We start from the raw sequence: 15,930 nt of genomic DNA, 5'->3' as shown, positions 1-15,930 counted from the left end.
GTCCGACATACAAACGGCGACAGCGCACTACTCCGTCATCGTATCATCAGGAGATTCTGGGAGGTGATTTTTCTGCTTTTTCGTGATATTCATTGAGAAATTCAGGTACGATTATAGAATAACTTCTATTATAAGAGCATTTCAAATTTACGTGCGCGATATCTAGACCCCTCAACCATACTTAGATGGATAACATAAGTCCCTCTACTAGAAGTCATCACCGGTATGACGCTGGAGGCAGTAGGTGTAGCAATCGCTCCAGAAGTTATCACCGGTATGATTCTGTAGGCAGTAGGGATAGAAGTCACCAGAGAAACAGTCAAAGGTCTACATCTAGGTCCAGAAGTAGGGATAGAAGTCGCCATAGAAGCAGTCGAAGGTCTACATCTAGGTCTAGAAGGAGGGATACAAGTCACCATAGAAGCAGTCCAAGGTCTACATCTAGGTCCAGAAGGAGGGATAGAAGTCACCATAGAAGCCGTCCAAGGTCTACTTCGAGGTCCAGAAGGAGGGATAGAAGTCACCATAGAAGCAGTCCAAGGTCTACTTCTAGGTCCAGAAGGAGGGATAGACTTTCTAGAAGTCACCATAGAAGCAGTCCAAGGTCTACTTCTAGGTCCAGAAGGAGGGATAGAAGTCACCATAGAAGCAGTCCAAGGTCTACATCTAGGTCCAGAAGTCATGATGGTATGTATGTGTCCTGTGCCAGTGCCACTCACTGTGCCTACCTCATAGAGCATAAATAGAAAGATTTATAACTTAAGGTGTCAATGCACAGTGCAGTGTAAATATTCAACATACCTGTAGGCATGATAGGGGTTGGAGCTGTGCAAAATCCAGAAGCTACATATTGGAGATTCAAGCTGTCTTTCATTCCCGTACATAGTACTCTCTTAATGTGAAAGTGAAAAACAAGCATGAAAACTACTCCAAAAGAGTGAAACTGTTCCAAAAGAATGTAAATAAATTTCACATTCTGAAGGAGGTAAATGAGGAATAACGCTTAAACTTAAAGGGATGCAGTAACATTGAGTGATATCCAAATCACATTTATTCGATTTAGCTTATTTTGCCAACATAATTACAAACACTTAGGTCAGTCTGCAGGGGCGGATCTAGCTTTTTTTTTGCAAGGGGGGGGGGTTTGCCTTCCCCCCCCCCCCCCCCCCCCCGTTGCATGATGCATATGCCGGGCCCATCAGCGTAACAACCTTTTTTTTTTTTTTTTTTTTTTTTTTTTTTGGCCAGCCCAAGGGCCCAAGGGGGGGGGGGGTTTAAACCCCCTAAACCCCCCCCCCCCGTAGATCCGCCACTGGTCTGGTATCTCTTCAAAATTGCAAGCTAATTGCTTGCTTTTATACCTTCGAGATATCAATGATTTTCACACTCAAAATTTATTAACCAACACCGGATGGTTTATAAAACCATATGCTTTTCCACACACCCATTTCCTGTTGTAAAGTCCCCCGTCTCTAGCGGCCTGGTGGGCTATCAGCAGAGGGTACTGGTATTCGACTATATGCTTGGCATCATTTGTTAACTGTTTTAAGGTAGTAAATGATTTTCATTTGATCTGAAACTTTCAGTAGTTTGTTTTTACTGTTGGAACAATATAATATTATTAATCTTGATATAATTGCTCTTGTTTTTGAAAGCTACTAAATCCCTTTAAAGAAAAATTTTTCCTCAAAATGCACTCTTTTTGCAGTTGTTTTCAATATTTCTTGGAGTCATTCTCACTCTTTTAGCAAGTATGTGTGTCATTTACATTTGGGGAGTGACATTTTCTGGAACTTACACTTTAGGTATCCCTTATAATGAAACCTTGAATCTGAATCCTTAAAATGGCCATCTTGACAACTCAAATTGCTTAATATATTATTAAATTGGATGTAATGCATGCAAATCGGATGTAATGCATGCAAAGGGGACTGTAATTTGCAGTAAATGGTCATCAAGTGATTCTTTGTTAAAAACAAATCATTTGTGAAAATTTCACGTTTGTAGACCAACAAGACCATCTCTTTGGGGAGATTTATCTGCTTTACTCCAACAAGTAGTACACCTCAGAAATTAAAAGAGACCTGGAATTTATTTTTAAAAAAAAGAAAAAAAAAAGAAAAGACCTGAGATTGTGATATTGTTTGAACTGAAACCTGTTGTATGCTTTTCCTTTCCCCTTTCCAATTTTCTTGTTTTCTTCTTTGATTTCAGTGTGATTTACCCAATCCTCATCCCCATTGTTATGCCATATTGATTTCAAAATTTGCAATATTATTACCCTTTCTCCCTTAATCACCCTGCTCTAGTAATGTACTTTCAACTGAATTTTCCAGAGATATTTTGGAATTGCATGGCAATCATTATTACAAATGAATGAAAAAATGCAATGTTCTGGGCATGCATTTTCTAAAAACAAATTTCCTGTCAAAATTATTTCCCCAGCAAAATTGTATAAAGAAGCCCAGATCTGATCCAAACCAAACATGTTCCCTGAACTGGAACAATTAAGCTGGTAAATGTGTGGAATTATGTGGACCCCAACCCTGTTTTCGGTTGGAATGTGGAAATTGTGGTGGTTACTTTACTGTGGTAATTATTATGGGAATAAAATGAAATCTCAATTGTTCCAACAAATTCAATTACTTTTTTTCCTACTTGTTAGGTGAGTTGATGGCCACTGTGGTTGAAAGCAGATTATTTCCCAAAGCAGGCAGTATCCAGAAGAATGGTAAGAGCATTTTGAAGTACAATAAGTGTACAATATTGTTTACCTATTTATTTACTTTAATTTAGTTATGTAATCTCTCTTTAACCAGGTCAGCCTCTTCAGTATCTGGCATAGTACTGATATTTAAGAGGCACTGTACCTAAAAACAATTTTTGTTCATGTGGCAAACAAATAAGCATATTGAGTATTAACCCATTCGCTGTTGAGACTTTGAAATGTCTGTTTGGTAGTGTGCTATGCACTTTCCACAGTGATGGAGTTTGCTAGTGTGTGCTAGTCTAAGGCCAAATTTCAAGTTCAAGTGTAGTTCATATGCACTATGCACTTTTTGTTTATGTGTGTGTGGGTGTGCAATGGGGTAAACATATACACTCGTGGATATCTGGTTCAATGCTCAGACACTTCTGCTTGGAGAACAGTTGCTCTAGTTTGCGTTCCTAACAAGAAATATTATCCGTAGTGTTGCTCCACATAACAAGTCATGATGTACAATTTTATTATAACTAGCGGGTACCCGTGCTTCGCAGTGGCCATGGCCACTGTGCACAGTGAACGCGTCGCCGCAGTTACCGTGCATTCGCGTCTGACGCAAGCATCACCGTCATCGCGCGTATAACATGACTCTGATGTTGCACGCGTAATCCATGTGTAGGACCGCATAGCAACCAAGCTGTTTATTATTCATTTTTTTTTGTTATTTGCATAGTAAACGATTGACCCCCTACTCTAACCTACCCATTGCACATCTTAGATACCTGTTCTCATTGTACGGGGTCAGTTCAGTATGCCTCCCGAAAAAAAACTGATGCGCAGTTATTAACCTCTAATTGTAATGAAATTGTGCCAGTTATGAATGACATGAAGAGCTTTGCATTAGTCTTTTGGAGGCATTGTGAAATATCTTAACATTTTGATGTTGACCTTGGTTCCAAAGAAAAAAATGTTTAGACTTTTCATAATACTCTCAAAACAACTGGTGTACAATTATTAATCCACTGCAAGTGATAAAGTTTACATCATAATATTCTTTTAATTTTACGAACTGCCAATAAATCTCATATACGAGACCTACAATTTTTTTAACCTGACTTTGCGATGGAACAATACTACATAATTTCAGTATGTTTGAGCTGTAGCAAACATTTCTCTTTTTTTTTGTCACCCTAATATTGAAAAAGAAAATGTTGAATTGTCTGGAGTAATAAGGATGAGTCAAGAGTTATATACCTCTGGCAATTGGCAGTCTTGTGACAAGATGTGTAAAGTGTCAGTGCGAAATATCTCCTTTTCAAATTGCTAGTTAGTGCAAATTAAATAGTTAGAAAAGAAATGTATTTTCAAGAATTTCCATCACCCTTAAATGGCTTAATGTATCATTCAGCAAGATCAAAGCAGTATTTTTCTAGAATGTGCAGTGGATCTGGGCCATACTAGTGTCCCTGAAAGGAGTGGCAATACATTCATCCCCATTTTTGATTCTTGTAACATTTTCCATTATTTTGTTTTATCCTTAAAAGGCAAAGTCACACTTTCGCACATCAGTGGGATAACGGCCTTGGTAAACCACTTGGAGAATCATACAAAGAGAGACAAGGTAGCCTCATTGCTGGCAAGACGATGGAAACGAGTGATTGAAGACCGATTCATCACAGATCAAGAATTGAATGAAGAGGGTGTGCCATTGGCAAGTGATGTAAGTATTCCTTAGATTTAAAGCTGAATAAAACCAGTTTGATTTGTATGTACTTTTGATTGAAATGCATAGTCGGACTGGTCATATTGATGGTCGGGAAATTTTGAAATGGGCTGGCTGTTTGTCAGGGCCGGTTGGGCCACCGGGGCCGGTTAAGTGTATTACAATATCATGTTTAGAATTGTAGTTTTGAGTTTGTAATGGAAATCACATGCGTAGTTATGTAGGAATGTCATTCCTTGCCTTTCCTTTTTTTTTCTTTTTCATCACCTAAAAAATCATCATGGGGGGGGGGAGCAATACTAACATCTGCCTTTGGTTGGGATGGTCATTTCAAAATTAAGAATGTAATTAATCATGTACCAGTGTTGTGAGAGTAAAATATTTTAAGTAGAACAAACAGGTGAAGCTGAGTTGTTCAGTGTTAAAGAATAATGGTAGATTGAAGGCAGCTGTTAAAAGCAATACCTTTATTCCCTATAATAATTGTTGATATGACTGAACTGACATAATGTTTAGTGCGTGAACACTCCCCAGCACAACTGAAACAATCTTATTTCCATACAGAGTATAACTATAAAAAAAAGAACACTACCCCCCACTCCATAAAAAATAAAACACTAATCAATGTGGTTGACAAACAACTTCCATATCATCATAATTTAATTAGCACAAAGTAGGAATAAAACATTTTTTTTTTTTTTTGCTCAAATTGTGGGCGAAAAAAGCACCCCAAACACATATTTTTCACATTCTTGTCACAGAATTCAAAGACTTGGCACAAGCCTTGGCATTTGAAAACTTGTTGATTGCATTGTAAACTGTGCATATTTTTATCATTATTTTTATAACATTGGAAAATAAAACCAACAACAACAACAAACATAAATGAAATTATGTCTCGTTCCAAGTCTTGCAGCTGGTTCCAGTGTGCAAAAACACCTAGAAATTGATGACATTTGAAATGTCAAGTTTTATTCCCAATAACTGCTAATTGAATTATTGGGGGAGAGACATGTGTCATGTAGGCCTATTTATGGTATAAATGTTTTTGTTGTTATTTTTCTGGAATGGGGAGAAGCTAGGTAAATGTCACAATGGCAAACTTTTATTTTAATGTACTCTGTTTTAATATCGCATCTATTTTTCTACCACATTGCAGATACGCAGCCCAGATACAGCATGCAGGTCAGTATATACAGAGTTGCCTGCAGTAGTAACTGGCAACCTGCAGGATCAGAATGACATTTACAATTTTACTGATGAAGACGGAGTGGAAGATATGGAAGGTGGAGAGAGAGAGGTACAAACAGGGCAGAATGAAAAAGGCACGCCAGGAGAACATAATGAAGGCGAAGGAGGTGAAGAACATAATGAAAGCGAACCAAGTGAAGAACATAATGAAGGCGAACCAAGTGAAGAACATAATGAAGGTGAAGCAAGTGAAGAACATAATAAAGGCGAAGCAAGTGAAGAACATAATGAAGGCGAAGCAAGTGAAGAACATAATGAAGGTGAAGCAGAAGATAATGAATGAAAGTCACAATTGAAATTGGACATTTAACAGAGAGCTGTGTAACTCATAAAATTGAACTTTATATGTTATAAATGTAACTATTAAACACTCATCCCTCGATCATTGAAAAGAAAACAGCAAACAAGAGAATGGTATTAATCATAGACATAAAATCAAACAAATGTAGTTATTAAACACCCAAAATCAGTGTCTACCCTCACCATGTGATCTACTCAGACACAAAAAGTGTCTACCCTCACCATGTTATCATTATTCATGCTTTAGTGCAGCAAGCATAGTGATGTCATGTTCACATAATTTGAATGGACTGACATCACTGTGCAAGCATTAGAGCATGAAATCTATCCCTCCCTTCCTTCCTTTGAACTTGAAGTGCTACTCTTACTGATTTCAGGAAAGAAGAATTGGCATCAGCATATTCAACATCAGTGTGAATTTTGATGATGTTGAGAATGGACACATTTAGTGTATTTTACAGTAAACATCATTCTGTTAATTAGCAAGAAAGCCAAGAGATGGGTCTTTAAAAACTCCATTTATAACTTATCAGATTTAATGATTGAGTGGCAGCACAATGAAGTGACTCACAATGTGGATGAGTATGACCAAGGATCTTAGATTTGCCAACAGGCTATTCATAAAAGTGGGACAACTGTTACAGAGGAAAGGGTCTCGCCATTTTATCTACAACTTCCATGAATAGTTTACAAATGCTAACATGCACGTGATGAAGCAAACTTAAGAGTTTGTGGGACCATTGTTTGGAGAAGCACCCAATGTTTCTTTCTAAGCACACAGGCAAGCAAAACAATCTTTAACCTTCAATACATACAAGTTTCACCTTATGTGCTTTGGGTGCTCAATTTGAATACATTGATTGAACCTGCTAAGGATTTGATCACGTACAAACGGAAGCAAACCACCAAATCTGGAATAAAAGACAGTTATATTTGCGTGAATCTAGGCGATATCCTTAAACACACGCATATAATTATGCACAAGTGCATTGTGTGAACGCTTGTAATTTGTAGCTGTGTGCAATAAAGCACACACTGACATCACTGCCAAGCCTTGTTGCGACAGATTATAGTGCTAATCAAAGGATTGCAATATACAGGTGTTTCATCGCACAACGATTTAGTATTTATTTTATGTAGGAAATTTATTGAGCACTGTATTTTTCTGGAATGAGTAAATGAAACTTAACTTACTGAAATGTATTCCTGCACATACCCACTTCAAATTTAATTGTTAAATGTTTATAAATCTTTCGCTGTATGGAATTTCTAGTCCGCCATTCAACGTGTCAATGCAAAGTTGGTGATGATAGACTGATGTGTCATGAACTCATCTCTAGTGTCAACTGTCCCTTCAAGCATAAGTGTCGTGTGCCATGGTAACATGCACAGGGAAAAATTGTTCTATCATTTAACTTAGGGCAGAGAAAAAGGGCACTATCATTTCAGCGTAGTAACTTTTTCCCTGTGACAAGTTTGTGAGATTGATAGTAAATATGACCAGTGAACAATAATCTTATGTATTAGGTATATAATATATATATACAGTGCGTCCAAAAAAGAACTATACACTTTTTAAATAGCTACCAAATAGGAATATATATGATTATTGGGGAAAAAATTTATAAATACATGTATATAAAGCTCATATCCTCAACTATCAATATGATACAAAAAATTCCAAAAATAACGCATGCTTCAGTGAGTAATGCCCACTTTTGTATAGGACACAAAAATTACCCTGCACAGGAATTCACTATTCATTTTGCACCTGGTTATGGAACGCCATGATAAGTCAAAATTAATGATGGAATCAATCGGCCAACAAAGACAAAAATAAATTGAAGTACAGGCAAAAATCAATGATATGAAAACAAAACAGTAAAATATTACATTTTTGTATAATATTGATTGTTTTTTTTAACTCTTGGTTTATTTTCGACTCTGTTTGCTGATTTATTCCATCATTAATTTTGACTCCTTCATGGCGTTTCATAACCACGTGCAAAATGAATAGTGAATTCCTGCGCAGGGTAATTTTTGTGTCCTATACAAAAGTGGGCATTACTCACTGAAGCATGCGTTATTTTCAGAATTTTTGGTGTCATAATGATAGTTAAGGATATGAGCTTTATATAAATATAAACATTTTACCCAAGAATCTTATTACCTTTATTTGGTAGCCATTTCAAAAGTGTATAGTTCTTTTTGGGACGCACTGTATATATATATATATATATATATATATATATATATATATATATATAATAATAAAAAGTAATGTCCAAAAGCACCTAAAAGTGGCATTTGTACTCTACATATGAATCAATATTCGACCTTTAGGGTCATTCACAACTAGTTCAATGCCAGTTTTGAATTCTGTGGGACATACAAGCTTTGGAATGTTTTTTTGTTTGTTTTGTTTTGTTTTCCCTACCCTGAAGTACATGAGTGGGGATTTAATGATCTAAACTAGATTTTGTGCGTTAATCCCTACTGGAAAATTTAGGATATAATGCAAAAGTGTTTCAATATTTGTCACATGCCTGTACCTGTTTACAGTAATAACTCATTTGTACTATTTATTCAGGTTATAAAGGCATTAATAGGTGATGTGATCAAATGAATTCAGTAATTTGTCAGATGTGTTGGTTTTGAGATATAGCCAGTTACAGTGTTCAAATCCCTTTGTATTTTGTTATTTTCAGCTGCACTAAATTGGCCATACCATTACAACAGTAACTCAAATAATTTTAGTTGGGTTTACAGCAAAATCCAGCTCCAAATATGCTTATTATAACTTAAGACAATGGAAAAAAATTAAATTTGAGGTAAACTTAAGGCTACAGGACCTTTTGACATAGGAGATTTGGTCGTTCGTCGTAACTTGCGAGTCCTAATCGGCTATAGTGAAATTTGTAAAGATTTTAAATCAGGTGTGATGCTGAATCCAAATATCCAGTTACAATTTTGTGGGTCTTGTGGTTCTTCAATTTTGATGTAAAAAGAGTTGAAATGGACCATCTTCATAAAATGACACATAACTGAAAAACCACAATACATTAAGAAATTATTTAAAGTGTACAAAATGTACGACTTGTATTCCATGACCAAGAAAAGCATTCAGGGTTTATTTGTCATTAATCTCCTATTCTAAACCATGAAAATTGTCTTTTTGTAGCTGCGCTACCAAGAAAGCATCCTGTACCCTTAACCCTATTTCCATTGGGCTATTTCAGAGCAGATTTTTACTCAGATCTCGGTCGCGGAAGGTCCGATCGGCGCGAAAATTTGCACGCACGTGAAGACACGTGTAAAGAACGTCGCTGCATTATTTTTTTTCGCAAAAGTTCTTAATTTTTTAATTATTATAATTTATGCAAATGAGGTGCATCAAATTTCATAAAATTCACAAATATATCAATATTTCCTTCAAAAATTATAATTGGATTCTAATTCTTTGCAGAAAGTATCCCAGAAGCGTTGTCAACAAGATTATATGGTAATATTTTCAAATTTCAAAACATTTTCTTTGTATTGTATTGTTTTCCGAATTTCTTATGTATTCTATTGTTTTTATTTCTTATGTATTTCTTTGTTTTTAAGATTTTTTTTGTTTTCTAATCTAAAATTAGTTGATGTGAAGTCACATAACATCTTTTAAATGGCCTAGAAGATTGAAAAAGCTGTGTTTTAGAGCAATTTATGAAATATGCTGCTTTGCACACAAACGTATGGGAAAAGCAGGTTTTTGCCAAATTTTGGGCAGACATGCACTTACGAAATGTCACGTGACCTCGCGACCGGTGGTCGGATTTTCGCAAAATTTATTTCAAAAGAAAAAAAAAGTGACCAAAAATTATCACGCGATCAGCGGCGGTCGCGCGGCAGCAGAAAATTTTGTACGGGGGGGGGGTCAATTTGACCCCCCCCCCCCCAGTGGACATAGGGTTAAGGGAATCTCTTAACCATGATTAAGTTAAAGGAAGCACATAGTTTAAGGGACTCATGGCGAGTGTTTTATTACACAAGTGTTAATGGTGAAAATGGCCACAGGACAAAAGTTCCTTCTAAGTCAGCAATATTTAATTCTCCATTTTCAGTGCCACAAAAATCTTCTTAATGTGTGTAATTATGGAAGTTATATCTCACTATGATAAATGCTTTTTCCTGACCCCCCCCCCCTACTATACTTCATGATCAATTTTGCCAAAACTGGTTTATGTCATTAAGAGACAATGCCGACGAACTGTTCAATACAGTTAGAGGAAGGGTAGTAAACAAAATCCAGCAGTCATATCACATGTATCACATTTTTAAGTATAATAAATTGTTTCTTCCATTACAAAATATTTTTGCAAGCAGGTCTTTTTATTTTGTTCACTAGTACCACATAAAATACTCCAGGCATTGCATGTCATCGTTAGATTTGCGATAGTATATTTAATTAGTTAATGCTAGAGTTCCATGTAATTATCTCCCAAAGAATTTAAAAGGTGGGTGATCCGTTCCACAGCATCATCCCCCACTTTACCGTATTGCATATACATGGAGATTTTGGAACCACATGAATGTTAATATTTTCTCCATGATCCCTTCAGATATGAACAAAATATTACAGAGGGCTAGAGGATTAAAAAATTAATAAAAAATATTTAAAGAAATCTTTTATATACATGCACATCTGACATTGCACCATTCTTGGTGTCCTCATACTCTGTGACTGAAGTACATGTATGAATACAGAGTTTCAAAGATGATGTTCAACTATGTGATTGTTTGGCAGAAGTGCATGACCACAGGAAAGATGCAATAGTATTATTATAAAGTCCTGATATTTGAAATCATATACAAGATAAGATTTTGAGACGAATGAAAGAGAGCAGGCACCAAAAGTCAATATATTTTGAAAACCTGCTCAAAGTGGCATTGTATTGTGTGCAGGTGCTAAAAATTGCTAAAAAATGTTTGATATTGTGCAAAGTTCCCTTAAATTGTGCAAACTTTTCCAAAGTTTCCTGACAATGTGCTAAGTTGCACAAAATTGCTGGAAATGGCGCAAAGTTGGGCAAAATTGCCTAAAATGGCGCAAAGTTGTACAAAATTGCCTGAAATGGTGCAAAGTTGTGCAAAATTGCCCGAAATGGCGCAAAATTGCACAGAAATGCCGGAAAATGGCGCGAAGTTGCGTAAAATTGCTGGACATGGCGCAAAGTTGCGCAAAATTGCCGGAAGTTGCGGAAAATTGTCAGAAATGGGCACAAAATTGCCGGAAGTTGCGGAAAATTGCCAGAAATGGGCGCAAAATTGCCGGAAATGGCGCAAGGTTGCGCAAAATTGCCGGAAATGGCGCAAGGTTGCGCAAAATTGCCGGAAATGGCGCAAGGTTGCGCAAAATTGCCGGAAATGGTGCAAGGTTGCGCAAAATTGCCGGAAGTTGCGGAAAATTGCCAGAAATGGGCGCAAAATTGCCGGAAATGGCGCAAAGTTGCGCAAGCAAATGCAAAGTTGCCTAAACTTGCATGTCAACTTTGCATAATGTTGCGCAATCTTTGTCAATTTTGTCAATTTTTGGCAACTTTTGTCAATTTCCATTGTGACATGGGGCCTCCTGCAACTGCTGCTGTTGGCAGCCATTTTGTGGAGATGCGCGGACTGTTCAGGTAAGAGCAGGACAATCAGCATGAACATTCTACATGTACAATATTGTACTTATAACATGGCGAACACTCGTGCACTAGCCTTGATCGTTGATGTTCAGTCAGGCACTTGAGCGAAAACTTGACTTTGTTTCCACTTAAAAAAAAAAGTCTAGTGTGTCGCAGGATCAAACAATGCGATATCATCTACTCTTGGTAATATAGGCTTACTGCCTGCTGGTGTCCATGAATGTCATGTCAGAACTACACTATCAAAACAGCTTCGTACTTGGTTTAAAACTCATGCCATGTGATCCGCCACTGTTGAGGTTTAGTTTCATGTGAGGATTAGGTTATAGGATTGTGTGTGTGGGTAGCATTTATGTTTGGCTTTGATATTTCATGGGAGAAATTGTCTCAGGAGCAAGTGTCATGGAACCAGTCTGCTGAGTATTAAATGAGTGTTTACTGTGAGTGAGGCTCCCCCAATTCAGAATCCCATGAAGAACCAATGGCAAGCAACTCAATTGGTTATTCTGCATAAGGGTCAAGGGATCCAAAGGACAACAGTGCAGGCACACAAAATAGTCACATTTGCATGTTTGTATAGTGTGTGACGTTTATATGGATCTTTGTTTTGAGTTCGATATACATCTTTATTTGGTTCGATATTCTTGACAATCTTGCTATGGAGGGACGCATGAACCCTATTAAGTTTGCATGCGTGGTTTTAAGGTCCCACAGGAACCCTACTCCCAGACCCCTTCCAGCAAAGGAAAAAAAAATAACGAAATTTGGATCGCAGCCCTGGAGAAGGGACTAAGCCACAGATGGGGAAACATCGCCGGATTACACTGAAAATAGCATCAGCTAAAATCGTTTGAAAGGTATCTGCAAAACAGGATCAAGATCAACCGTCGCGATATACAAACTGTACCCAAATTACACAAATTCAACTCCCCTCACACAAACTGAATTGTACTTAGACTTGTAAACTTATGAACCTGTCACGGTAGGCACGGTACAAACCTCTTCAATAAATTGACTTGTGACTTGTGTGTGTGTTTTCCTATTGGCAACTATAATACAAGAAACCCAGTTGTAAAAGAAATATTTCGTCCTTGATTAAACCTGTCACCAAAGTACAATTTAAAGAGACTATCACATTTCCTGCTCGAATATTACCAAACCAAACCACCATAATCGCGTCATTTTTTTCATTATTTCTCCCCTGATACAAGTGGCTATCAGTAAATCATGAACATTACCTCATCTGGCATGCTTTATCTCTATTTTTCCATGCATTTAATAAATTATTTGACCAATACTCGCAAGTGCTCTGATTATGTGTAAGATGTGTGTTTTGTGGTGTGGCTGGAGATTTCAGTGGTTATGACTTTCTGTGATATTTTAATGAACAACAAGAGAGAGAAGGAATAACATGGATGGAGAAAGAGAAGGGGGAGGTTGGGAGAGAGGGATGAAAGGAGAAAGAAAGGAAGAAGTATAGTAGCGATATTGGTAGTGATAAAATCAGGGCTCAGCAAGGCAGGGGAAGTATAATTAAGATGATAAAGAATAAAGAAAAAGAAATAGAAATTGATAATCATATTTAGACGTTGAAGGATACACGTTTACATCAATGCTATAAGAATACAATTCCGTACCAAAGCTATTAATCAATCATCATCTATGGATGCACCGCAAAACATTTGTGCCTAGGAATGTTTTAAGTCATGTGCTATTTTCAATTCGACGTCATTATGAAAAATTTCAAGACACAATACTGGAATTATATCATTCTGGGGATTTTCACACTCACCCTGGTAGCATGTTCACGTGGCAAGCCTAATAAATTCATCAAATATTCTATATAACACGTTTTGATGCGATGAAAGTGATGATGGTTATGATGATGATGATGATGATGATGATAATGATGATTAACATTTGAATATATCGCCAATTATCGTTAAAAAAACATCCGTACCCTTTCGTCATTGCTTCTGTCGGAAGAAAAAGATAGAGAGAGCTCTTTGTTATTTGTTCGTAAGAGGAAAAATGGAAACGTTTGTACAATATAATAATTGCTTCGACGAACGAATGTTATATAATGTTGGCTTCAGTACGAAGTTAGTCTGAAGTAGTAGAAGTTAGTAAATTCTGAAGCTATTCTGCAGACAAAAATGCAATACGTCCTCAGGACCACTCATGAATTAATCCAGAATGGCAAGAGATTATAATTGATATTATAGCAGATTCCCGTCCCCCATCAAACCAGAATGATCCTGCCTCTTACCCCCATCCCCCATCCCTCCCTACGAGTAAGAGTAACCCCACAGCTCCACTTCAGAATCCTGCTTCCAAATATTGTCTGCTGCTGTATAACAGAAATTTCTCTGCTGATGGGAATTACCGAATGTATGAAACGAAACCCAGCCCTCGTTGCACAGCATGATTATAATTATTGCGCGTCAGTTAGAGTTTCCATGCGGTTTCCATACCAACAGACGCCACCTCTGTACTAGATATTACAAAAGATAGTCACGTGATTCCACTCAATAATGCAGGTGACTCCACGCTTCAACGATTCCACCTCTGCCACCTTTCAACAATGCTCAATAAGTTATTTGCCACATAAAAGGCGTCCCAGCATTTGCGTGCTTGGAAGAAGAGAGGGGGTTCTTTTGCTTTCATTATGCAGTGCTACACAATCAGAGAGCAAGCACGTTCAGTCAAAAGGCTCAGGAGAAAAAAAAAAGCCGAAGCCCTTTGAATTTGACTTGTATCATTCATGCAAAGAAGAAAGGGAAAGAATGAAAAGGTGAATATCTAGCATAGGCTCGGTCAAACTGGCAAAAGATTGCGATATTAAAGATCTCGAAATTTTGCCAGTACTACCCACTCCAACGATAGGGATATTTCACTCACCCCCGCCTGATTTCTCGATCTTTTGCTAGACAAAGTGTCATCGCTAGAAACTTGACCTTCGCGATCGTTGTCACGTGACCAGTCCACCACTTGTTTGCGGGCGGTGCCCGTCCGAAGCGCGCGGCAATTGTGATTAGGCATAGGTGCAATGTTCATTGTTACGTCGCAATAACTAGCCATCAGAAGGCGTACTCTTTCTCTTTACCTTTTCCGTGCCTACGCTCACTAGTGACCCAAACTTCTCAATTCAAAGATCTAGAAGTTTGACTGCTAGTCTGAACGGAAGACAAAAGATCGCGAAGACTTCGGAATCTTAAACTTAGATCTTTTTCAAGAATGTCTCGTGAAAGGGGAAGATAATATTATTGTCAATATCATGATATCCATCGAATAAAAATATAGCATTCATAATGAGTATATACATTGTTCATTGATGGCAGAAAACAGTATGATTATAATATATCCATTCATCGTGTTTTGTTTTGTTTTTTTTTTGCTAGTAAGAAGGTACTTGAATATTTGAAAAAAAAACAGAAAACAGTTATTTGTTTAAATTGTCTGTACCAAAGAAATGGTTTATATTGTGTTGAAGTAATAATTATGAATTTCATCCATCCTCTGTATAATTATGTTGCTTCGAGAAATCTTCAATAAATTCTATCATTTTAAAAAAAAAAAAGGAAATTGGCAGCCACATAGAGGATTGTTACAGGAAATTATCCCCCCTCCATCCCCCCCCAAAAAAAAGACTGAATAGTGTGAGACTATTGGAAAGAAGACTGTTCAGTCACAGTTGACTCCATAGAAGTTTCCTCTTTAGTCATGTTCTTATTGATTCTTTGTATCAATTTGTAACAATTGAATTATAGGCCCTAAATAATAATGACTTACCATTGATGATGAACAAGAAACGTATCATACACTTGAGGAGAATGATACAACAATATGTCTTGTCCTCAGTCAAGCCTCATCAGGCAGTAAAAAGGCATTTTCGTTTTTTTCGAATAAGCTGATTTTCAAATCATTTCAGAAACGCATTTTGGCGTCACACTTGTTTTATAAGATTTATTTATTCTTTTATGCTACCGCATAAAGTTGTTTTGTTTAAAGCTGTCCACATGTTATCAGAGGCTCAGTTCAGGATTTTTATATGATATAAAATCTATCAAAAAGTAGCCTGTTTAATGTTGACACACACAGACAAAGTGGAAAGGGTTTAAATCTTCAGTGCCTTTCTTGTTATATCATCCATTAGTTTTTTAAAACTATATTTTATACTGTTGTATAGGTGTCTTGCATGCCTCTCCAGCACTATAAAATTGCCACTCGAAATGTAAATGCATACGTTTTCCTGAACAGACGAAATGCTAATACTCCCAGCC

General features: G+C 37.0%; 1 protein-coding gene across 1 annotated transcript; it reads left to right on the top strand.

Moving 5' to 3' along the window:
* Positions 1–643: 643 nt before the first annotated feature.
* Positions 644–6,195, top strand: LOC140240114 (uncharacterized). Its single transcript, XM_072319923.1, has 4 exons — positions 644–687; positions 2,666–2,731; positions 4,249–4,424; positions 5,587–6,195. The coding sequence occupies exons 2-4, from the start codon at positions 2,674–2,676 to the stop codon at positions 5,959–5,961; spliced, it is 609 nt and encodes a 202-aa protein (XP_072176024.1). The 5' UTR covers positions 644–687; positions 2,666–2,673; the 3' UTR covers positions 5,962–6,195.
* Positions 6,196–15,930: the final 9,735 nt, after the last annotated feature.

This window comes from Diadema setosum, chromosome 16 (assembly GCF_964275005.1).
Source record: "Diadema setosum chromosome 16, eeDiaSeto1, whole genome shotgun sequence".
Classification (NCBI taxonomy): domain Eukaryota; kingdom Metazoa; phylum Echinodermata; class Echinoidea; order Diadematoida; family Diadematidae; genus Diadema; species Diadema setosum.
The sequence above is the reverse complement of the archived record's forward strand: the minus strand, read 5'-3'. Positions and strand labels throughout refer to the sequence as shown.